Source organism: Planococcus citri, chromosome 4, assembly GCF_950023065.1.
Source record: "Planococcus citri chromosome 4, ihPlaCitr1.1, whole genome shotgun sequence".
In the NCBI taxonomy this organism is placed as follows: domain Eukaryota; kingdom Metazoa; phylum Arthropoda; class Insecta; order Hemiptera; family Pseudococcidae; genus Planococcus; species Planococcus citri.
In genome coordinates this window covers 67,172,270-67,197,707 of record NC_088680.1, presented here as the reverse complement: position 1 = coordinate 67,197,707, position 25,438 = coordinate 67,172,270, and the positions used below count along the sequence as shown (strand labels likewise).

General features: G+C 34.9%; 3 protein-coding genes across 3 annotated transcripts; 2 read left to right on the top strand and 1 right to left on the bottom strand.

Annotated features, from left to right (window-relative positions):
• Window positions 1-295: 295 nt before the first annotated feature.
• On the top strand, window positions 296-2,632 carry LOC135842300 (leukocyte elastase inhibitor C-like). Its single transcript, XM_065359691.1, has 5 exons — window positions 296-484; window positions 622-815; window positions 915-1,169; window positions 1,277-1,417; window positions 1,493-2,632. The coding sequence occupies exons 1-5, from the start codon at window positions 419-421 to the stop codon at window positions 2,079-2,081; spliced, it is 1,245 nt and encodes a 414-aa protein (XP_065215763.1). The 5' UTR covers window positions 296-418; the 3' UTR covers window positions 2,082-2,632.
• A 341-nt stretch (window positions 2,633-2,973) lies between these two features.
• LOC135842290 (uncharacterized) lies at window positions 2,974-17,806 on the bottom strand. The gene is made up of 7 exons (XM_065359675.1): window positions 17,591-17,806; window positions 15,038-15,508; window positions 11,317-11,781; window positions 9,408-9,608; window positions 4,966-5,433; window positions 4,280-4,758; window positions 2,974-3,749 (listed from the first exon to the last, which is right to left on the bottom strand). Exons 1-7 carry the CDS (start codon window positions 17,733-17,735, stop codon window positions 3,540-3,542), a joined length of 2,439 nt encoding a protein of 812 aa, XP_065215747.1. The 5' UTR covers window positions 17,736-17,806; the 3' UTR covers window positions 2,974-3,539.
• A 669-nt stretch (window positions 17,807-18,475) lies between these two features.
• Window positions 18,476-23,299, top strand: LOC135842302 (antichymotrypsin-2-like). The gene is made up of 6 exons (XM_065359695.1): window positions 18,476-18,744; window positions 18,834-18,923; window positions 19,014-19,207; window positions 21,673-21,882; window positions 21,973-22,113; window positions 22,196-23,299. Exons 1-6 carry the CDS (start codon window positions 18,730-18,732, stop codon window positions 22,782-22,784), a joined length of 1,239 nt encoding a protein of 412 aa, XP_065215767.1. The 5' UTR covers window positions 18,476-18,729; the 3' UTR covers window positions 22,785-23,299.
• Window positions 23,300-25,438: the final 2,139 nt, after the last annotated feature.

Here is a 25,438-nt window from a genome sequence, read left to right as displayed (position 1 = left end):
TGAAAATCCCTCCTGGTAAAACCCTACCCCCCTTTGGGAAGATTGAAGACCTTGAATTTCCAAATCTCAACTCAATCTTGCACATTTTTTGCTCCCATGGTGAGCATGAAATTTCTCCTTATTTTTCGTGTAAGCGTATGAAGATTTTTGTAATTTTTTTTAGCCCAAAATTCATCTTGAAATTTTGAAAATGACCCCCACACCTTTTACTGAATAGTCGAAATTACATGTACCTCGGAAACACACGAGTTTTTACGAAGTGAGCCGATTCACCAGCATCGGAATTTCAACTTTGTTGCCGAATGATAATCAGCTCAGCTGTTTCTCTTATCAAAGTAAACAATTAGTCATACTCAATCAAGGCGAAATTAATACGCCGAAGAAAAGTGTTTAATTTGATTAAATAAAGACATTCAAAATGACCACCTCAAGCAAAGGCGACGTACAGCATTCTGAAGACCAAATGATAGAGGCTTTCAAACAGGTAAAAATGATAACTTTAGGCTAATAAATAAAATAGCATTCCTACACACAATTAGTGTTAGGCTTCAAACTCTATGAATACCTCCACCCAAATTAACAGCAATTTGCCAAACCCTATTAATTAATTTTTTTCCATAGTCTATGGCACCCGGAGCTTCAGAATTTGCTTTATCCATGGCAAAGTTACTTTACAAGCAGAGCGTTGGAAAAAATGTGGTATTTTCACCGATTAACATTTACTCGGCTTTGGCTTTGGTGCTCTTAGGAGCTGATGGGGGAACATTTGACGAGATAGTTGCACTGATGGGACTTCCACGAGGAAAAAAAGACGAGTAAGTGAATATTCAAGAAGAAAATTCATCACATCCATCATATTTAGATCCGTACCTATTCCAAATCACCACACATCTAAAACCTCTCGATACTTTCAGAGAAATTACTCAAGTTCACAAAATTCTCGGTGAAGTACTAGAAGCCGTAGAAAACACGTCCGATTTCATCGCTTACACGGAAGAAGGTGAAAAAAACCTCAAATCCATTATTAATGTAACAAATGGAGTATTCGTACAAGAAAAAATCAGCCTCGTTCAATCGTATGTGACTCAAGTCCAATCGTTCTACAAAAGCGAAATTTCCAATGTGGATTTTTGTAATAATTCGGCTAAAGCTACCGAGACCATAAACGAGTAAGCTCCATACAAATAACACCTTATTTGATTCGTAGGGTTGAATTTTTCCATGATAAATTTAGAGATTTACTTAACTCATCAATGTAATTTTATTTTTCTCACAGATTCATCTCGAAAAGTACCCAGCAAAGAATACCCCGATTATTCGAACAACCAATAGATAGTGCCACGTGCATCGTTCTGGCATCTTGCGTCTACTTCAAAGCAACTTGGAACAACCAATTCTCAAAACATTCAACCAGCGAGTAAGCAAAAATTTAACTCACCTCACAGAAAAGTAACGTCATTTTCTCTTCTTGCTAATCTGTACTATTTTTCAGTGAAAACTTCTACACCGGATCAGAAAACGTGCTCGTCAAAATGATGCATTTTGAAAAAGAAGTACCATACATCGATTTGCCTAATTTACACCTCGAAGCAGTCTGTTTGGATTACAAAGGCAACGACGTATCCATGATCGTAATCCTTCCAAAACCTGAAAAAACATTAAACGATGTCGTTTCATCTTTACGAGTCGATGATTTACAATTGATCGCCGATCAATCAACATCCACAAATATTGATTTAAAATTACCTCGAATGAAATTCAGTTGGAAATCGAGTATAAACGACTACCTCGTCCAACTAGGTTTGGAAAAAGCCTTCAGCAATCAGTGTCAATTGACCAATATGGTATCTGGAATCCCGGTGAATATATCCAGGGTTACCCATGCAGCAGAAATCGAAGTTGATGAAGATGGAACCGAGGCGAGTGCGGCGACTGTGATCGAGATTATGTTGTGCTGCTATATTGAACCTGTAACACCGAAACCGTTTCACGTTAATCGACCATTTCTTTTCTACATTTATCATCAAAAAACTAGAAGTATATTATTTTTTGGAACTGTTCATAATCCGCAGGAGGTATAAGAAGTGATTAGAGAGTAAAGTAGGACAAAAAAGAATCAGTTACCCACAGTCCTTGTAAAAGGAGACCTTCGGTTACCGAAATGAAGTGAATTTTGACTATATCTTATTATAATGAGCTTTTTTTTACGAATGAATTTATCCTCCTCTACCTCCCCTCGAACGAAAAAACTGATGTTATTGAAGTCCATAGACCTTCTAATGATTTTATTTCAAAATTGAAAAAACATGACGAATTTTTTTTCAATTTTTTGAGAAAAGAAAGGCCTAAGTGCAGTTGAAAAGGTGTAGGTACCTATTGAACAATTTCAATTTCTTTCAACAACTCCTGAAGAAGTGATTTTTTTTATTATAACTTATAACTTCAATGTTTTAAACCCCTCTTTCAAATACCACCTACTCACTCACCCCTTCCATAATTATTTTATTACGCTTATCATCTTATATTGCTGTGCAATTATGCATTTATTTTTTTACTAATGCTTCATTACCAAACTAAGATGTAAGTTTTATCTTCTCAGAATTAATATACGCATGCCTAGCAAATAATTGAATTAGTTTTTTCAGTGATTTCATTAATAATAGTGCTCGAAAATTTGTCAAAAATCGAAAAGTCAACTTCACTGGGCCAGAATTGGGTTGCAAGAGAGGAGACATACTACATATTTCACGTGAGTCATACTTGGGTTAGATCGACGTTGTTGTTGAAAATCATAATGGAAAATGTAAAACTAGAAGAGGGCTTGTCTAGAATTTTGGATTTTAAAATTAAGTAAGTAGATCTGGTGTCTTGATCCGCTGTGGCCTGTGATCAGATGGAAAAATGATTCAACACAAAAAGGTATCAGTTTTCGAATTCCACTGAACCCAGTTTTAAATGATTAGATTGGTACGATAATGCATAACATACTTTATTTATTACTAACAATAAGAACAATGGAGAATAAAATGAACCAAAAGAAAGCATTATAAGCTAGGTACATATAAGTTTTAATTAGGTACATAATTACAAAGAGAATCTCTACAACCAGTCAATTTCGATCGACCTGAAATTTGGCTCACTGAAAAAGCATGTCATCCAGACTTTAAAACCAAATTTTCAGCTGTCGAAGTTGATTGTAACGCTTTCTGGAGCGATGTGAAATTACCGGAGAAAAGTCAACTTTTGCTGGAAGCTCCAGATCGGTGGAAAATGGGCTCGATCGAAACAGGGGGGGGGGGTCAATTAATTCCAATTGTTTCATCTCTCTGTTTTCTTCTTTAGTAGATGGGCTATTTTACCTATTTTCAAAAATTCACCAAAAATCGTAAAATCAATTTCGGCAGTTGAAAATTTGGTTTTGAGGTCTGTGACATGCTCAGCGAACAGCGAGCCAAATTCCAGCTCGATCGGAGTTAACGAGTTGTATAGCTGTAAAGGTTTCCTTTGTTAATATTATTATACAAGATACCTTCGTCTAATCACATATCCTTTACAGAACAATTGCCTATACAAAATATACTTAATAATAGTAGGTATAATATTAGATAATTTTTCACTTCCGCGATTTTATGAATCCGTTCGGACTCATTGAATGGAAGCAAAATGGTTTGGTTTGAAATATTGTGAAGTTCATCTTTTCCAATGCCAGTTATTTTGTACGAGTAGTTATAGAAATATAAATACATTGCCTGTTCAAAAATAAAAATAAAAAACGTAAAAATGGGATTTGAAAACGAATTGAGTGACCTACATGATATAGCATGATAAATCTACTCGTAATCATTACCACTCATAATTCGAATAAAATTACCTACTCCGATATTTATGGTTTTTCAAAATTTGAATGCGTCAGAATGAAACCCTAACACATTTCTTTTGGGAAAATATTAATAACAGTCACAAAGATGCATACAGTCTCTCATTTTCAACTGTAAGCTAACCAACTCTTCTCTCCCAAGATAGATACCAACCTCCTCTCAATACTACGTGTTGTGACCATTATCAAAATAATACGGGGGCTTTAGGAAATGTCGTCTTTTCAGTGATCAGGAATTTAAGAATGCTCCAAATGCACGCACCTTTGTAGATTACCAATGTGTTTTCAGACACTAACTCGAATATCCGAATCGATGTCTTATATAAATTAGAACTGCGCGAATACAGTTACCTACACTATTATTTAGCTGTTTGATTGAAATCTAACGTATGATGTACCTACTTTTTTCGGGACGATTTGGAAAAACAGGAAAAACCCAATAAGTTGTACTCGAGAAATCGTGCAAATCACCAAGAATATATAGTACTTGATTGACATAGGCGTTGTTTCTAAAGACATGAAGGCGGGTTGCTTATTTTTGCCGACTTCAATCGATGATCCGTCTGGTGTGATTCGAACCCAGAATTGACGCCATTCGTCAGGCGATATGATATTTTCTTCATAATGTGTAGTGGCGTGTTCTCTTGAGAATATCGTTGAGTACCGGTGACCATTTGTATGATTATAAGCATTCAAATATATTATTAAATAATAACCCTTAATATTCGGAAAGTTTTCAATAAAAACGATTTGACAGCTTTGTGCTTTCACGTCGAATTTCACAAATATTTCATCATTATTTTTTATATCCATGATCGAATAATAATTAGAGTAGGGATATGATCTGCTGCTTTTTGCTAGAGTTCTATACCGGAGAAGATCTGCAAAAAATAAATAAAATTTAAAAAAAGCGTGCTGATGTTGAAATAATGCGCTAGAAAGCAAAATGGTCTACGAATCTATTTTATCAGTTATCACTCAGAGTGTCCGAGTAATCTTTACATGACGATGGCCAGTCCTAAATTTAACAACACATAGGTACCTTAAAATTGTGTAAGTAGGTACTAGGTACCTTTATTAATATGTACCTGTGTTGGTGTCCTTGGAACACAGCAATTTCCAGCGACAAACTTCTTCACTAGCGAATGCAAAATACTCCAGTGACTGAGGCTCAATTTTCAAAGACATGAATGCAGGTTTCCCATTTTTACCTACTTCAATTGACGATCCATCTAGAGTAATTCGAATCCAAAACTGGCGCCATTCTTTAGTTGATATTATTGGGTCTTCCTCAATATGAAGCAGTTTATTGGAATCACTCATTCTAGGTGAAATGATAAATGAATCGTTGTCCGCTTCACTGCCCAAACTCACACCGAAATACTCATATTTTGCATCCTTCACCTTGAGTTGATCTGTTGAGGAAAAATAGATCACAGCAGATTCACCTTTCACATTGAAATTCATGAAAATTTCGTTCGATTTTTTTATAGCACCGATCGGATACATTGTCAACCGGAATCCCATGCTCGTCATACTTGTATATTTCGGAAGATCTGAGGAAAATGAGATGAAAAAAAGTTAGGTGTACGTACCTACGTTATTTCATTAGAATAGAATCGAATTGTTTTTTTTAATCGACCTTCCGTTAAAAAAGTCGAGCACCTACGATGTACTGTATTTGTTGGGATGGTAAAAAGTATGTAGGTGTTCTCACGTGAGCTGCGTATAAGTTCTTTATAGGAGTATTTATGCTTAGGGGAATGCTTAGTGCTCACGACAAATTGCCTGATTTTTTGGATGTAGGCGTGTCTATTATTGTGTTCCACTACACTTCGCAATCTACTCGACAGGCAGGTAGGTACACAATACATTAAAAGTCATTCCACATTAATTCGAACTCATTCGAAAAATCACCAAAATTTCAATTACAGATCATACACCGTTTCATTGAAAAGCAACAGATCAATTTTCCAATTATTTTTTTCAATGACCATTATAAATGTGGCATTATTCTTACAATTTCTAAACATTTTTGAAAAGGATCAGCAGATGAATGATGCAAATGGCACCTTATCTAATTACCGAATCGAGAATAAGATTACTAAATAGTATACTGTGGACACTTTTTTGACGTTTTTTGAGAGTTGCTTCCAAGTAACTGAACGATTCAATGGAATGTTCAGTCCTTATGTTTTTATAAAACATACTCTTTATTTTCAGGAAAACCATTTTTGAGCATCAAGTTGTAAATCTTGAGAGATTTTGTTAATTTTCTATGAATCAGGAAACGTCCGAAATAAGCTCCCTAACGTCGGACGTATTTTCGGATACCATCTTTTTTTTTGTGCAGAAAATCAGGGACGAAACTATAGGCATTTTCTTTGGGGGGGGGGGGGTAGTCGGCCAAAAATTTGCCGAATGATATGACAAAAAATAACTATTTTGCCGATTAAAACAGTGAGTTTTTTAATGTGAAAAAAAATATGACAAGAAGACAATTTTGCCAATTGATATACCTACTCAACACAATATGTATTGTTCATTTTTCAATTTTTAGAAGCCTCAAGCAAAATTTATGCGTGTCATAAAAATGAAAATAATAAACAAGTTGGCCCGAGCGTAGCGAGGGCAAAAGCGTTTGAAAATTTTTATTTTTATAAGTAAAAGAACAATGATTTTTTATGGGAGGAGGTTGATTTTCTCGGTTTAAAATGTTCAGAATTTGAATGATTTTTTTTTTTAGATATTTCAGCTCCAAAAATTAAAAGCAAAAAGCTCTCAAAATTTTGTATTTCGAGAAATAAAAAAACCTTTTTTTTCTATGTGCCTATGTGAGGAGTTCATTTTTGGATTTAACTTAAACTTTTTTAAAAGTTTGAATAGTTGATTTTTAGAAAGTTTGATTTTGAATAAAAAAACAACAAACGTGATCGAAGTGAGGGCTGAAGTTTGTGAAAATTTATAATTCAAGTAGCTACTTATAGTACGTAAATTATTACTTTCTTACAAAAAAGTCAATTTCTTAATTACATTCGACATTCTTAAAATTTAGGAGGGTATTACCTCTACCTAGAAAAGATATTTCCCAGATGCAAAAAACTAGAAACAGAACAACTGTTTCAGCCCGAGCGAAGCAAGGGCAACATTTTTACCGGCTTTTCGAAGAAAAGTCAGGTACTGTATTTGTCTCAACTGTGACAGTTTCGGTCCGGAGTAAATTTTCTTTGCGTTTTGGGGTGTTGGGATCATTGTGGGACCATTAGTTTTTTTTCAGGTTTCCTTAAAGTTTATATATATATATATATATATTTGCTTGCGACCAGACATGTCAACTATGCTTGGCATATATGCAGAAAAGTGAACAAAATTTTAAAATTGGTATAATTTCTGTTCTAAATCACTTATTAAAATTTTATTTGCAGATTCAGTATAATATTAAAAAAATCTATGTTTTGAAAAAAGTAATCAGATTTTTAGGCTAAATTTTGAAGAAAATTTTTGAAAATGGAGTCTAAGTAATTTGAATTTTGAGAAAGTTAAGACACCGAAAGAAAGCTTAAACAGCATAAAAATTTTTGATGTTTTTAAATTTTCCATAGGCCAATAAAATACTGAAAAATTTCAAGTCAAATTTGTTGTCGTGTACACTCAGGATCGATGTATTTGCATACATCTCCACCAGCACATCACATTCTACTCACTACAAATTGACTGTAGACCCTGCGTTCGTCCTCGCGCCTTGATTTCTAAGCCATGCGCCCTCTGGTGGAAGTTTCTGAAAACTCATAGTTGACTTGTATAGTAAAATTAACCCATGACTTGTCAACTATAGTTGACAAGTTGGTCAGTCCACTTGTATAGTAAAATTAACCCTTTCAATAGTTGACATGTCTGGATACTAATACCTATATATATATATGTGTTTATGTACCAATTTTGTGGCAGAGTAAACTCGAAACCTATGAAATTTTGAACAAAGTGCTTTATCCCTCCCGACTGGTGTATTGCCGAAATTTTGAGATTTCGAGTTTTATTAAAATCGGTTTAGGCGTTCCTTAGATATTTCAGATTAAGTGATTTTTTTTGCCATTTTTGCGTCCTTTTGCAGACTTCCTCATTAGTTTTGTTTTTGGTATACCTATTTTTAAATATTTTGCTTAGCAATAATCACTAACGTCTGTCTTTATACCCAAACGATTTCTCAGTTTATTTCTTGTTAGAAACTCGATGGAAAATTGGTTCAGGTGTTCCTTTGACATTTCAGCTTAGGTAGGCTTTGTTGATTTTTTTTGTTATTTTTGCAGACTTTTGCAGACTTCCTCATCAGTTTTGTTTTTGGTATACCTATTTTTTTTAAAGCATAAATGTTTTGCTTAGCAATAATCACTAATGTCTATCTTAATACCCAAACGATTTCTCAGTTTATTTCTTGTTAGGAACTCGATGGGTAATGATGGGCCGATTATTAATCGATTAATCGGGCCTGAAACTCTTTCGATTAATCGATTATTTTAAAAAAAATAATCGATCATGTTTTCTACGAAAAGCCGGTTCTCTCACGCTAGTTGCGTGAGTGTTTTTTTTTTTTTAAATGTGCTATTCAAGTTCCATAAAAGTCGGCAAATAAGTCTCCTTATTAAGACTACATAAGTAACACTTTTAAAACCTATCGACTTTGTCGAACCAATTTTTGCCGAATTTTCCGACTATCTATCATGACTGGGGGGATGTTACACCCCCCCTCTTAGTTTCGTCCCTGCAGAAAATGTAAAAATTATGAGACGTAGTAAAATCATTTTCATTAAAAAATATTTTCAAGCAAATCAGCTCAAGTAAAAATGTTGAAAATGATAAAAAAAGGAGTTTCTATGAAATTTTTGAATTTTTAAATTGGGCCCTAAAACGTAACTTTTTTAGGGTGCAAATTTATCATTATAGCCCAAGAGTAAAATAGCGGGAAAAAATGGGTGAACCCAAACATAATTGCGACCAAAAGTTTTTTTTTTGGTAAATCTTGTCTAGGGTAGTGTGGTGATCAACATACTCCCCCCCGCCCCGGGTGAATCAAAACCTCCCAAAATCAGTTTTTTTTTTTGTCAAAAACCTCTAAAATATCAACGTTTGAGTGGAATGAGCTCAGTGATCATTTCATCTCCTCTCAAATAAGTACCTATCAAATGAGCTATCGATTAACTCCCTGGCCCATGGAGGGGGGAGGGGGTGATACGGCCCCTCAAAGTGACGTGATTTTATTAATTTTAAATTTTATGACTTGTGACTTGGATCCTGTTCTAATTGATCAAATAAAGTCGAACTTGTGGAATGGGATTCTTTTGGAAGCTAAAGTTGACCTCTGGAGTGGGGAGGGTCAAATTTGAACATTACAGAAAGGTCATTTTTTTGGAGGGGAAAACTAGGGTCCTAAATGGACCAAAATTATACGGTTGGTACCTCCATTCTGATCAAGGTCATCCCCACTCCTTTTAAGATGGAAAAACCTTATTTTACCGCTATTTTCGGTTCTTACTTTCTTCTTCAACACATTCTGTTAACGGATCTCCAAATAATCCATCCTTGCAACTGCATGTAGGTACATGACTGTCTACACCACATTTCGTATTTTTACCACACATTCCATCGCACGGATCTCGGCATTTTTTCCCGATGCAGGCTTTGTTTTGTGGACATTCCGAATCGAAAATGCATTCGAGTCCGCTCATATTTCTTACTAAAGAATAAACAGATACGAGTATGTATGACAAATTAAGGAATAAAATACCCTACAAGGATAGTACATATATTACACGTAGCATATGTCATGTAGGCTGATTAGCTAGTTGATCATTAGGGTAAATCGCGGAAAAGGAATCAGTAGATTTTAACCATATTTAGCAGAGACCTTCATTTTTCGAGTTTTAGCACCAGAGGTTCCCCTGGAGGAGGATATATAGAGACTCTCAAAGAGGGGGCGTACGATTTTTTCGCTCTAGCCCTTGTCCAACTTCTTTTGGGAAAGATGGCTCACAAGGGAACTACCTGAACCGGCAGAAACGAAAATGAACGAATCAAAGCTAGATCGAAAGGAGACCACCTCAGGACCCCAAATCCAAAATTTCAAGTGCTAAAGTTGATTTCTCGATTTTTGATGAATTTTTGAAAATTGAAAAATCCGAAAAATTATCAATTAATACCAAAAATAGAAAGTTATGATGAAAAATGGAATTTTCTCGGGAAGTGGCTCAGATGGTGTCCCTAACTCATTTATGACTATCTAAATTCGTAAAACCTCAATTCCAGTCATTCTGGAGCCTTCAGCGACTTTTTATCATTTCTCCAGAATCTTGAAAGTACTGTGGAACAGCTAAAAATCAACTTTAGCACAAATAACTTTATTTGGGGCCTATGTGGGTTGCATATAACCATTTTTTGCGGTTGTCGCGAAAATCGGCGTCTGCCGGTGCAGATGTGTATTTTTGACCACTGGAAAAAATCACAAAATTTGAAAATGTTAAATATTCCATCTTTAACGATGCTACCTATCCGAAATCGAGCTCTGACTGATTTTTGACGTTCCGAATAGGCAAAACCTCCATTTCGACCATTCTGGAGCATCCATTAAGATTTTCAAATTTTGTCATTTTTTCCAGTGGTCAAAAATACACATCACTGAACCGGCAGACGCCGATTTTCGCGACAACCGCAAAAAATGGTTAAATGCAACCCACATAGGCCCCAAATAAAGTTATTTGTGCTAAAGTTGATTTTTATCCGTTCCACAGTAATTTCAAGATTCTGGAGAAATGATAAAAAGTCGCTGGAGGCTCCAGAATGACTGGAATTGAGGTTTTACGAATTTAGATAGTCATAAATGAGTTAGGGAAACCATCTGAGCCACTTCCCGAGAAAATTCCATTTTTCATCATAACTTTCTATTTTTGGTATCTATTAATTGATAATTTTTCGGATTTTTCAATTTTCAAAAATTCACCAAAAATCGAAAAATCAACTTTAGCACTTGAAATTTTGGATTTAGGGTCCTGAGGTGGTCTCCTTTCGATCTAGCTTTGATTCGTTCATTTTCGTTTCTGCCGGTTCAGGTAGTTCCCTTGTCAGCCTAATGGAAGTATTTGAGATACTGCGTCGATCTGTGCTATTGCATGCCGTCGAAATCAAAGATCACTTTTAAAGTTCTACCAAGCGGTTGAAAATTTGCAAATCGCTTATTATTGGGTGAATCAAAATAAGCCCCTTCCCCTCTTTGGTATATTCACTCTCAATTATCTCCACGCGTGTACTCATTTACTAGTTCTGAAGTAGTGGTATTTTGAATATATATAATTAGGTACATACTTAGTTGATAGCATGGTTGTATGTACCAACTTTTGCCAACTTAGTTGAAACAACGAAATTTCATTCGTCGTTGAAAATTTACATACCTGTGTCAGCGTTTTGAAGATTTGGAAAAGCCCAATTGGCAAAACTGTCACCACTAGCAAACCCATAATACTTAATCAACGTAGGCTCCATTTCCAAAGACATGAAAGCGGAGCTTCCTTTCTTTCCAACTTCAATTGATGTTTCATCAGGAGTAATTAGAATCCAGAACTGACGCCATTCGTCGGGCGATAATATATCTTTTTCGTGATATTCGCTTCCTGGTTCATCGTTTTCAGAGGTTTTGATGGTTGAAATCGTATTAGTAGTATATCCACCTAAAGTTACTTTGAAAACTTTCTCATCCGTCTTCGCCGTTTCATTGGTCGGGGAAAAAATAATATGAGCGTCTTGATCAGTTTTTACAACGAATTCCAAAAAAATTACGTCATCATTTTTTATATTTTCAATTGGATAAAACGTGTAAGCATGATCGTAGGTTGTTAAAGTTCGGTACTGGGAAACACCTGCAAAAAATGAAGGTGAAAATGGTAAGCTGGAGTGTTGCACTGAGAGAATTTGAATTTTATAGGCTCCGCCTGAGTAACTCAGTTCATCAAGTGGAGAAAAATAGTTCTCTAATCTTTTAAATATGTTCTTAAGTAGGTACTTATCTAACCTACCTACCTACAGTATGTCTAACCAGCGATGAAAAGCCTTAAAATGAAACGTCAGCTTTTGGCTTTTAGCTTGAAATTTAAAAATTAAAACTTTTGGCTTTAGCTTTTGGCTATCTCGATTTTTACGGCTTGCTTTAGCCAAACTTTCGGCTTCCAATGACTTTCCCTTATATTATATTCAATTAACGGCTTTCAGCTATATTTCATTAAGATTTTAGCTTCAAACTTTTGGGTTTAAGCTTTTGACTTTATACTTTTAGCTGATACACCACTTCTTTTTTCATTTCATTTAATCCCATTAACCCTTAAACACCCAAGCAAATCCTGAGATGTTATGAAAAAATGCTTTCAATTTCCTGAATAAGACCATCACAAGTATCACTTTTACTCACAGTTCACTCCCCAGCCCCTTGAAGCCACCTGGATAATGATAGACTTATTTATTTGATTATTGTCAAAAATCGAGGAAGCAAAAAACCCGATTGGGTCAATCTTGGAACTGAATGATATAGTTTCATTAGATGTAATGAATGAGTGAAAGGATAATTCCAAAGAACACCTCGCCCCTTTTTGGGGGGCAAACATTGATAAAAGTTGGTATAAAATACTTGGACCCATGTCCCATTTTTGGATGAACATATTGATGGTTGAGCTTTCATAAAATGAAATTAAGAAAGGTGTGTAAATGGTGGACCAGAGCGATTTTTAAAAAATTTGATATGCTTGTCTCGATAAAAACCTGAAAAAACAGAGCATGAATACGCAGAGTACATAATATGGGAAATATTATCAAGTAGGCTTGAAATGACAGAAACAAGAATTGAAAGGAACACCAATGCTTTTAACAGCACATAAGTTCAGATAATCTACAATCCACCCATCAAATCTGTTTATCACTCCTTGGATATTCTTTCTCGATATTTGTCACCAAATAGTTACATCCTACAAAGGTTAGCAGTACGATTGTTTTTCTGCAGAAATATCGAAATAGGTTTATCTACCACTTTGAAAAGCTTTACACAGTCAAATTGCAGCACTCCCTGGCATTTCATAATGTTCAAGCATTCATGAAGAAGTCACTATCCCTCCTCAATCATAGATAATGTAGTTCTACATCATGAAAATTGCACGAGCAGAAGTCGTCGTTTATAATCATGAGATTGTGTCTAGCTTATGACTACAGGATTCAGGGGATTTGAGATTCAGTAAAAAGCTTTCAACTGTTGTTCAACCACAACTCTGAACTTTTGAATGTTTTGAGAAATTCCTGCTGAAGTTGATATTCTCTCTCGATATTTGTCAACAAATAGTTACTTCCCGCAAAAGGTTAGTGGTACGATTGTTTTTCTGCAGAAGTATCGAAATAGGCTTATCTACCACTTTGAAAACCTTTACACTGTCAAATTGCAGCTGTCTCTGGCATTTCATAATGTTGAAGCATTCATGAAGAAGTCACTATCCCTCCTCGATCATTGATAGTGTAGTTCAACATCATGAAATATTATGATTGGAAACAACGAACTCTGCTCAAGCAATTTTCAAGATGTACAACTTCACTATCAATGATCGGGGAGGGATAGTGACTTCTTCATGAATGCTTCAACATTATGAAATGCCAGAGACAGCTGCAATTTGACAGTGTAAAGGTTTTCAAAGTGGTAGCTAGATAAGCCTATTTCGATACTTCTGCAGAAAAACAATCGTACCACTAACCTTTTGCGGGATGTAACTATTTGTTGACAAATATCGAGAAAGAATATCAACTTCAGCAGGAATTTCTCAAAACATTCAAAAGTTCAGAGTTGTGGTTGAACAACAGTTGAAAGCTTTTTACTGAATCTCAAATCCCCTGAATCCTGTAGTCATAAGCTAGACACAATCTCGTGATTGTAAACGACGACTTCTGCTCGTGCAATTTTCATGATGTAGAACTACATTATCTATGATCGGGAAGGGATAGTGACTTCTTCATGAATGCTTGAACATTATGAAATGCCAGGGAGTGCTGCAATTTGACTGTGTAAAGCTTTTCAAAGTGGTTGATAAACCTATTTCAATATTTCTGCAGAAAAACAATTGTACTGCTAACCTTTGTAGGATGTAACTATTTGGTGACAAATATCGAGAAAGAATATCCAAGGAGTGATAAACAGATTTGATGGGTGGGTTGTAGATTATCTGAACTTATGTGCTGTTAAAAGCATCTGTGTTCCTTTCAATTCTTGTTTCAGTCATTTCAAGCCTACTTGATAATATTTCCCATATTATGTACTTTGCGTATTCATGCTCTGTTTTTTCGGGTTTTTATCGAGACAAGCAAATCAAATTTTCAAAAAATCGCTCTGGTCCACCATTTTCACACCTTTCATGATTTCATTTTGTGAAGGTTCTACCATCAATATGTTTATCCAAAAATGGAGCATGGGTCCAATTTTTTTATCCCAACTTTTTTGAAAATTTGCCCCCCAAAAAGGGGTGGGGTGTTCTTTGGGGATATGCTTTCACTCTTTCAGTACACCTAATGATACTATATCATTCAGTTCCATGATTGACCTCATTGGGGTTTTTGCTTTCTCGGTTTTCAAGGAAAATTAAATAAATCGGTACGGATTTTACCAGACGGCTTTAAGGGGCTGGGGGGGCAAACTGTGGATTACAGTGATGCTTGTGATGATCTAATTCAGGAAATTGAAAGCATTTTCACACAACATCTCAGGATTAGCCTGGGTCTTTAAGGGTTAAAATAAAATTGAATGGAATTTTATTCATTTTTTTGTTTCTTCTGAATTTAGAGAATTCAATTCTGCAAAAAAGCCTTTGAAAAGGCAAAAAAAATGAAACTTTTGGCTAGCTTTTGGCTTGGAGCAAAAATCTGCTCGGCTTTCAGCTCTCAGCTTTAAGATTTCGGCTACAGCTTTTTATCCCTGTGTCTATAACTAAGATGAAGGCGTTTCAACGAACCAAAAGAGGGAAAAAACGTATTTTTCTCGACATTATTCGATTTTTCAATTTCAATGTGGAGGAAATTATTCTCGTCTGATTCTTTGACGAAGAAGCTACGTAAGTATACTCTTTCCTATGATGTTTGAATTTAATACTTTACCTCCGTTATTTCTCTCAAAACACAGAAAGGCATAATTAACGAAATTGTTTTCGCTAGCGAATCCATAATACTCGATTAGTCGAGGCTCCGTTCTCGAAGACATGAACGGAATGCTGCCTTTCTTTCCGACTTCAATTAATGTTCCATCTGAGCTGATTCGAATCCAAAACTGACGCCATTTCATAGGTGACAGCATGTTCTCTTCAAAGTGTGTATGTGTACTGCTTTTTGAATTTTGCCTAGTTCGTATCACTGAAATACTACTGTTGTCACCACCGCTATAAATGAATACTTCAAAAACTTTGTGATCACCGTTCGCGGATTGATTTGTTGGAGAAAATATGATTCGAACGCCACGTTTAGCTTTTACGTTGAATTTTAAGAAAAATCCCGTTTCAGTTTTTATGTCCTTCGCTGGGTAAAATATATAGGAGTCATTGTAGGTTCTCAAACGTTCACATTTAGACAGATCTGCAAAAAATGAAAATAATTGAAGTTAACTGGCTGCTACCTTCACTTGTTTTAGATAGGTACCTATCTACTTTTTCAACAATAATTCTCAAAAATCACTTGTATGGTTTTTTTCATTTTCATGCCCTCTCACAACTTCCCAACCTTTAGTGCATTACACACTTATCTGATAATCTACCTACTTCTGTACAGTACACTTAAGTGACGTGAAAAAAGATGCGATTATCCGAACGGGTGAAAACTTCACGTGAAACATTCAAAAATGAGATGTTATCAACTATGTATTTGAAGCACTTTTTTTGAGAAATTTTACTCCAGCTGTGATTTTGTTTTTATTTTGCAAAATACATTATTTGAAATCAACACCGGGAAAATGTGACAAAAATCGTTGATAATTTTTTTTTGTTTTGGAGAGATAATTCCAAAAGGATATAATCAGATTTTAGTTGAACATTCGTAATCAGCTACCCGATTACCCGATGCACATTATTCTGATAAATCCAACTTTATCGAATAATCGTGAAATCGTATTGCGAACATCCTGACGATTGTTTTCTGTTCCCTTGTACGAGTGTGTAGAGTACATGTGTTTTTTTTAATCATCATGTTTCCTGTAGGTATTGCAAATTGCAATCAACTTGCTTTCCAGGAAAAAATAAAATCGTCATTGTACTATCGTGGACATTTTGATTATGATACATTTTAAAGCAAATTATTGCACGTGTTTCCGGATGATTATTTTTTAAAGCAAGTTTTTTTTTGGTAGAGGAAAAAAATAATTGTGTTTTTTAATTTTTCTTGTTGGATGCCAGAAAATACAAATACCATCAGTCTAACAGGCTGGGCTCTATGGAAAATTGCACTGATGCAAATTATTTAGTAAAAAAAGAACGAAAATTGTTCACAAGGAATCCACTCAAGGTGTCCGACTGCCTGCCTGCCTGCCTGCCTGTGATTTGAATGGGGCCACGATTTTTGAAAAGAGCATGGTCTGAACCCCCTCCCCCCCGCATAACCATAATTTAAGCTTCCCAAATTCATTTTTCGATTTTTGGTGAATTTTTGAACATCTAAAATTAACCATTTACAGTGATTTATGCTTTGAAAAAAAAAAAAAAAATACGTACATAATCAGAAACATTAGTAACAATGATGAAAAATGTAACTAATAATAACTCTCGTCTCCGAATCCGAATTTTACTGTTTCGAGCCATTCTGTAGCCTTCAACGCGATTTCCAATTTCTCCTGAATTTTGAATTTACTCCAGAAGGCGTGAATATCAACTTCGGCAGCTGAACTTCGATTTGTGCATTATACCTACTCGACTTTTTGTCGCGAGTTTATCCAAAAATTTGATACGATTTCCAGGCGGACACCTCCAGTGTGTTTTTGACCAGTTTTCTTTTTTACAAGAGACACAATAAAAAAAATCAGAAGTTTCCTGTTCGCGAGGAAAATTTTTGAAATTCGCGTGAATTGCTGTATCTAATTCAAAATTACCACCCACCACCGAGTCCATTTATTTCCCAATTTCAATCCATTCTGGAGGTTCCAAGAAAATTTTGATTTTTTCGGCTCAAAAGTTAACATTTTTTAGAAATTGGAAATCGTACTGGAAGCTCCGGAAAGACTCGAAACGGCGAAATACGGATTCGGGGTGGGGGTATAATTTAATATTAGTTTCGGACTAATTTTCATAATTTTTACTGATAAGAGTACTTTAAAAAAACAACAGCAAATCACAGAAAATGGTCAATTTTACATTTTCAAAAATTCGCCAAAAATCGAAAAAATGAATTTGGGCAACTGAAATTTTGGTCGTGGGGGTTTAAGATTATGCTCTTTCCAAAATTCGCCATCCCGTTCAAATCGGAGGAGGACATGTCGAGTGGTCCCCTTGTCGGGGTTTTAAGTGAACGAAAAGTGTGCGAATCAAAATATAAAATTATAATATGACAAACGTCTATTATCGAAAAATAAAGTCAAAACGTTCTTAAATGCAGAATAGACTACAGCCATTATTATGAAACAACCTCCATTTATGATTTATGAAACTGTAAATTTGAAATTCTGAATTTTACCTATTTTATTGCCACCACTGCCGATTCCTTCTTCATTGTAATTCAATTCATCTTCAGTGTCAGTCAATTCATATTCACGGTCGATTCCACAAACGACAATGATAATCATTAAATAAACACCAATAATTTTAATATGTGAAATCATTTTGTATAAATTCAGATTTTAACTGTAACTTCCTCGCTTCAGTATTGTTCCAGCGGGATTGCATTTATGGTGAACATTATTACTCATTTTATATAGCCGGTATCAGGAATAGTAATAGTGCAATCATTCAGATAAGCCATTATCGTTTATGAATATGATAGGAAAATTTTAGGATATACCAACAATGAAGAGAACCTGAAAGTCTACTAATTTTTACTCTTAAATCATAATATCAATCAGTATTTTCCCAACGTCGAGTTTCAATGTTTCAATATTCTCCAAGTTTTTCACATGTGCTTATTTTGAAAGAATCTTTCTGGTGAAAAAAATTACACCTTTTAAAATCTCTTTTCAAATATGAAAAGGGCAATAATCAACGTTGGGAACACTATTTCATGGTTTTTCAAATACTCTTCTCAGATTCAAAAGTCAACCCGGGGAATAATTTCACAGTTTTTCAAATAGGTAAGTACCTACTCTGCTCAGATTAAATTTTTACATTCTTTTATATACTGTATGTATATTTTGACCCAAAAATAACCAAAAAATACTCTTCATTTCTGATCACAGGTAGCATAAACAGGAGCTCAATTCAATTGACATTTTTCCTAACTTGAAAATTAATTGAATGCTATACAACGCAATAATACACATCCGAGTATATCTACCTACAGATTTATTTGCATATAAGGTTATTATGACGCATCCAAGCCATCAGTATTCGATTTCTTATCAACGTAAAGAGTGAATAAAGATCTGAATTAACCTATACACCATTCAGTAATAACAACTATACGAAAACGAACAAGTACATACAAGGTCACTGGTATTTCCACTCGCGACGAAAATTTCGTTTCTAAATTCTAATCGTTTTTAAACTGATACACACGTGTGATTGTTGAGAAAACATTTCAAGTTCAAGTGCTCCTTGTAAGACATATTCGTGAAAGTGAAGTTTTTTAAATTAGAAATACGAGCACCTAATAATATAAAAATGATTTCACAAAAGGTAACCTGAGAATTTTTATAGAATAAGCCTAATCTATAACTTGAATAATTCGCGAATTGTTTCTCTGTTTATGATAAAAACAAAACCAGGCGATAATCTTGCTACTCTTTTTCGTACTCGGAACAAAACGAATTCTGGTGGAATCAGCTCCAACTTCAATAGAAGAAGATCGATCACGAGTGAGTTGAAAATTGTCAAAAATATACTTAACATAAACGTTTCTTGGTAAGAATCATTTTCAGGATGTAATTTTTTCTTTCATTTCACAGAACATTGAAAGATATGTGGCAAAATTCAACACATTGTTCTCCAAATTCATACATGATGATTTGAAACCAGGAGAAAACATGTTATTTTCTCCTCTAAACATTTACACGACATTGGCACTGCTGCATTTAGGTTCAAATGGAGAAACTAAGAGAGAACTTTCAGATGCTTTAGGAATACCTGCTAGTGACGCTGGGTGAGTAATCTTTTACAGAATCATTACGAGTGAATTTAGTTCACTGAGATATCATGCAGTAAAACTCATAGTACTTATAGAAACCAAACTTCAAGTTATCGTAATCAATTTTTTGATTTTTTGAGAAAATGATGATTTTCTATATTGGAGGGGCCGAAGATTTTTTTTGAAAAGGGTTTATTTAGGATTCTGACTATAAATAAAAAATTTTCAAAGACTTTACTTTATAATTTTTTTGGCGATTTTTTCCAATCTCGGAAGACTCCCACATTTTTTCCTTATAAAAGGGGCAAGGGGCTGGTGGGTCTATTCAAGCGGATCAACAAAGTTTGGAGACCGAGGGAAATTTTTTTGATTTCATAAAAAAATAGTGATAGGAAGGTTTTTTTGTCACTTCTTTTTTGGAGACACGCTGATTCTCAAAAGTTGTAAGTTCATAATTTTTTGTACCCAAACATCCAAAAAAATATGGTTTTCGTCTTACCTGCTTGAAAAGTCCTCTTTTGGTTCCAGAATTTCCAAACTGTTTTTTGACAAATTTTCCCAAGTCAAAAAGTGTCAATTTTTTGGATAAAGTTGTCAAAAAAAAGGTCAACATTTGGGGGAAAAAGTCAAAAAGCATACATTTTTGGCAAAAAAGTCAAGAAGTGTGAATTTTTGTCAAAATTTCCAAAAAGTGCCATTTTTGTCAAAAGTGTCAAAAAGTGTCCATTTCTGGTAAAATTGAAAAACAGGGCCAATTTTTGGGGAAAAAAGTCAAAACGCATCAATTTTTGGCAAAATAGTCAAGAAGTGTGCATTACTGTTAAAATTGCCAAAAAATGTCCATTTTTGTCAAAATTGTCAAATAATGACCATTTTTGGTAAAATTGTAAAACAGGGCCAATTTTTGCCAAAATTGTCAGAAAATGTCAATTTTTGGGGGAAAAGTCAAAAAGCATCAATTTTTGGCAAAATAGTCAAGAAGTGTGCATTTTTGTTAAAATTGCCTAAAAGTGCCAAAAAGTGTCCATTTTCGTCAAATTTGTCAAAAAGTGTTCATTTTTAGTAAAATTTTGTAAGACTGGGCAATTTTTGCCAAAATTGTCAAAAAATGTCAATTTTTGGGAGAAAATTCAAAAAGCATCAATTTTTTGGCAAAATAGTCAAGAAGTGTGCATTTTTGTCAAAATTGCCAAAAGGTGCCAAAAAGTGCCCATTTTTGGTAAAATTGTAGAACTGAGCCAATTTTTGCCAAAATTGTCAAAAAGCATCAATTTTGGCAAAATGGTCAAGAAGTGTGCATTTTTGTCAAAATTGCCAAAAGGTGCCAAAAAGTGTGCATTTTTGGTAAAATTGTAGAACTGGGCCAATTTTTGCCAAAATTGTCAAAAAGCATCAATTTTGGCAAAATGGTCAAGAAGTGTGCATTTTTGTCAAAATTGCCGAAAAGTGCCAAAAAGTTTCCATTTTTGGTAAAATTGTAAAACCTTGACCAATTTTTGCCAAAATTGTCAAAAAATGTCAATTTTTGGGAGAAAATTCAAAAAGCATCAATTTTTGGCAAAATAGTCAAGAAGTGTGCATTTTTGTCAAAATTGCCGAAAGGTGCCAAAAAGTGTTAATTTTTGGTAAAATTGAAGAACTGGGCCAAGTTTTGCCAAAATTGTCAAAAAGCATCAATTTTTGGCAAAATTGTTAAACATCCTGTTCTTGCCAAAATATAGTCCAAAAAAGTCTGTATTGTTAATTGACGAAAAGTTGCATAATTTTCTTGTCAACATTTTCAGAAAGTAGTTCTTTGATTATGAGTGGTCAAATGGTAGTAATTTTTGCCAAAATTATAGAATAGAATAGAATAGAATAGAATAGAATATATTTCTCAGATCTTGTTACATTTACATATAATTAGAAGGCAATAGCCCCTCTGTACCCAAAGGTGAGCGAAGAGACTTTAAAAATTGCTAAGAAATGAAAGCTTTTTTGCTAAAACGTCCAAAAAGCATTGATTTTTGCTTTGCCAGCCTAAAAAGTCTCTTTTTGTTTCGAAGTTACCACACAAAAGTCTCTGTGTTTTTTTTTTACCGATTTTCTTAAAACCATTTTTTGTCAAATTTCATTTTTTCCACATAAGTACCTATTCTGGAATTTTTTTGATGTTTTTGAAATTTCCTCGAAAAACTTTCACAAAAAGCATAAAATTTTCAAAAAAATGTTACCGAATTCAATCTATTTCATTTTTTTTCCAACTAGGGCTCCATACAAGGAGATCAAAATGGATCGGGGGACCAGGTGAAGTTTTTTCTTAAACAGGGACTTTTTTCCCATAAGAACAACAATTTCACGAAATGAGAGCAAAAAAATTACTCAAAAAATGTTCACAAGCACAGATAAGAGTTACTCTGGAGTGAATTGCATCCTCTCAGTGAACCATTCAAGTCGAATAAAGCTAACTATAAAACTTCCCTTTGAAATTATTCGAATAGATCTACAGCTCACCAAGACCTGGGTAAAATATTGAACGACCTACAAACATCGAACGGAGCCGAAGTGCGAATCGCGAATTCAGTATTTGTGCAGAAAGGATTGAAACTAAAAGACAGTTACTTACAAGACACCAGAAATTACTACAAAAACGAAGCTCAACAGGTTGATTTCAAAAAAGGAGGTTCCGAGGCAACCAACATTGTCAACAAGTGAGTAAATTTTTGAAATGTTCAATTTTTTTGCAAAATATACCTATTATTTTAATATACGATGCGACACATCCACGTTTACTTTTCCAGTTGGGCTTCAATCAATACGAAAAACCGCATACCTCAATTATTCAAAAGTGAAATACCTTCAGAAACGTCACTGTTACTGGCCAGCGCTTTATTCTTCAATGCCTCTTGGCAAGAGCCATTTGGTACTTGGGCGACCAAAGAGTAAGGCGACAAATTCCCAATTTCATTCTCAATAACCCCCCCTCCCAAAAATTTTTTTAATTCGCGATTTTTTTTATTCCAGCGAAAAATTTAACACCGGAGCGAAACAAACGACAGTTAAAATGATGCATAGTAAAGAATACGTTCCGTACATGAATATTGAACAATTAGGAATCGAAGCGATCAGTCTGCCGTACAAAAATAACGAATTCTCTATGGCTGTTTTCTTACCCTACGAAAATAAATCAGTGAACGTCTTCGTAGATGGTTTAAATACCGAAATTCAGCAACTAATCACTCGAGAGTTCAGCTCGAAGCGCAATTTCGTCGAATATAAAATCCCTCGTTTCAAATTCGATTGGAAGCGGAATATTAATGCCCTCGTAATGAAATCTGGTATTAAAAAAATATTCAAAAATGCCGAATTACACGAAATGATCGAGAACTCCGAATACTTGAAAGTATCGGAAATAAGTCACGCGGCTGAAATACAAGTTGATGAAAGCGGCACAATGGCAAGTGCCATAAGTTACGGAGTGGAAGTTCTGATGGCGAAACACGATCCGGAGCCTATCAAATTTTATGTAGATAGACCGTTTGCGTTTTGGATTTATCACCATAAAAGTGGTATTGTTTTGTTTACAGGGATTGTACAAAATCCAACGGTTTAAATGCGCCGTTTTTGGTACCCTTCTACCTGATACACATTTCTTTTTGAAACTTTCAATGTCTCAAAAGAGATGAGACGCGTCAATTTGAATGATTTTTGAAAGAAAATAAAATTGCTTCTTATGATCCAAAATTTGACCCCCCTTGCTGTGTTTGCTGAATACTGATGCATCACGAAGTCCGAATTCATTAGAAGAAAAACTAAAATTATTCATCCAATCGAGTGATTTTGGAAGTTGATGGACAATAACAAATGGTTGATACGTTTTGGAATGTGGAACACTGCTCAAAGGACTCTATGCCAATTTTTTGTTGCAATTTTTACACAGGAGGTTCTAATGTTTCCACATCAACTCAATCATCGATGCAACAGCGCATATGAAATATCATTTTTTTAATTTATTTTTTTTTTTTAAATCAAAACAGTAATTTATTTATTTTTCTAAACAATAATTATACATACAATGTACCTAAATGTGTTGAGGAAATGCCTGAATAAATCACCAAAATTCAATTATATGCGCAATTTTTCTGTGGACAAAATATTTGCATGGGAGGTTGAAACCATCCAGAAGCCTCCATGAGGAAAGCCAATACTTTGTTAATGACTCACAAGTCACAAAGGAACCTTTTGAACTCACACTCTGCGATTTGAAGAAAACCGAGCCAGACTGAAACAGCATGTCTCAAGACTAGCAAAACCAAAACCTCAGAGACTCGAGAGATTTTTGGCGAATTTTTGAAAATTTAAAAAATTTAAAAAAGTTGTTTTATATTTTACTGCAGTTTGCCTACTTGCATTTTGTAGGTTCAAAAACGCTGGTCAAAGGACGATCTTCAAACTTTTTCATGAAATGTAAAATTTAAGGACCAAAATGATCCAATGTGAATAATTCCTTCAATTCAACTCCCAATCTGATAGTTCGGCGTATGATGATAGGAATAATTCCCCCCCCCTCTGATCATCTGGGACAACTTCAAGTACTGAAGTGCATTTTTTGATTTATGGTGAATTATTGAAAATCAAATTTAAGCCAAATAAGTATGAGAAAAAAAATAAAAATTTTAATTAAATTGACCTAGAAAGCTGAACTTTGGAAAATGCACTATTTTGGAGCTGCCAAATTGTTTGGAAATGGCTTCAAACCGTTATGAGCAGTTCTGGAGCTTCCAGCAGAATTTTGGAACTGGAAATTTCCAAAAAATTTAGCAAAGTACCTAATTCGCATTGAGCTAAGTTCATCAATAGACCTTTGTATAATGTACTAATAGTCGGAGGCCCGCATAAGGATCACCTGCACCCCCCTGCCGATTCTCCAGGACAACTTTTTTCTGAAAGGGGAAGTCCTAAGGAACATTTCTAGCCCTTGTCCTCAAAAAAAAAAGTGGCCCTACCTACAAAATGGCGGCCATTTTGATTGACAGGTCAGCCGAAATCGTAGGTTTTGCGTTCCAACATAGGACTTTCACGGAATTTTTCAAACCGTATAAAGGTAGATCGAAAGATCATGCAAAAATTCATCACCTGTCAAAATTTCAAGTGCTCAAGTGCCTTTTTCGATTTTTGGTGAATTTTCAAAAATCAAATTTTGGCCAAAATGTGAGAAAAAATCAAAATTTTACCAAATTGACCTAGAAAGCTGAAATTTGGCGTATATCTTATTTTCGACCTGCCAAATCGATTGGAAACTGTTTCAAACCATTTTGAGCAGTTCTGGAGCCTCCAGTAGATTTTTGAAACTCGAAATTCTCACAAAATTTCATCAAATGGAGTTGGAAAGCCGAAATTTATTCTGCAAACAAATTTCAATACGCTATGAAGTCGACTGCAGGTGATTTTCAAGTCGTTTTGGAGCCTCCAGCGATTTTTTGAAAATTACTGGAGCCTCCAGTAGATTTTTGAAACTTAATGGGGTTAGCAAGCTGAAATTTACTCTGCGAACTAATTTGAATACAATATGAAGTCGACTGCATGGTGGTTTCAAGTGGTTTTGAAATTTCCAGCTACTTTTTAGAAATTTCAAATCTCGTAAAAACGCGATGAAACTTTTCAAAAAGTCACTGGTGGCGCCAAAATTACTTGAACTCGCCTGAAGTCGTCTTCAGAGGGTGTTAAAATTGAAGTGCAGAGTTAATTTCAGCTTTCCTAGTACAGGAATTTTAGGTGAAATGAGAGGATTTATTCGGACTAATTCCTACAAAAGGTTTTTTTGCGGGATACTGTAGGGGAAGGGGTCCTATTTAACATACTAAAAGTCTCACCCCGTACCCCGCGTGCGTCGCGTGCTAGAGCGTAAAAAGTGTCACGCCGCGGCGTTTTTTGCGATTTTCTCGCGAGGGGTTGATTTTACGTCGAAAATAGCTTAATTTTTGTGTTCTACGTCAAATTTCCGATCTAGTGATATGTCAACTGTCCTTCTAGCCCTAAGGGGGGTGGAGCTAGAACCATTCAAAAAAGGGGGGTTTCCTGAAAAATACATAAAGACTATAGGGGCCTAAAGACTTTTAGTATGTTAAATAGGACCCCTTCCCCTACAGTATCCCGCAAGAAAACCTTTTGTAGGAATTAGTCCGAATAAAAATCTTAAAATTCCTGTACTAATCACCATTTGATGAAATTTTGGGGAAATTTCAAGTTTCAAAAATCTCCTGGAGG

Excerpts from the sequence above, each read along its gene's own strand:
- LOC135842300 (XM_065359691.1), top strand. The coding sequence starts at position 419 with ATGACCACCTCAAGCAAAGGCGACGTACAGCATTCTGAAGACCAAATG. Across the intron at positions 1,170-1,276 it reads GCTACCGAGACCATAAACGA|ATTCATCTCGAAAAGTACCC; the intron begins GTAAGCTCCATA and ends TTTTTCTCACAG. Across the intron at positions 1,418-1,492 it reads TCAAAACATTCAACCAGCGA|TGAAAACTTCTACACCGGAT; the intron begins GTAAGCAAAAAT and ends ACTATTTTTCAG.
- LOC135842302 (XM_065359695.1), top strand. Across the intron at positions 19,208-21,672 it reads ATACCTGCTAGTGACGCTGG|ATCTACAGCTCACCAAGACC; the intron begins GTGAGTAATCTT and ends TTATTCGAATAG. Across the intron at positions 21,883-21,972 it reads GCAACCAACATTGTCAACAA|TTGGGCTTCAATCAATACGA; the intron begins GTGAGTAAATTT and ends TTACTTTTCCAG.
- LOC135842290 (XM_065359675.1), bottom strand. The coding sequence starts at position 17,735 with ATGATTTCACATATTAAAATTATTGGTGTTTATTTAATGATTATCATT. Across the intron at positions 11,782-15,037 it reads TTTTGAGAGAAATAACGGAG|GTGTTTCCCAGTACCGAACT; the intron begins GTAAAGTATTAA and ends CATTTTTTGCAG. Across the intron at positions 3,750-4,279 it reads TCCAAATCGTCCCGAAAAAA|GCAATGTATTTATATTTCTA; the intron begins GTAGGTACATCA and ends ATTTTTGAACAG.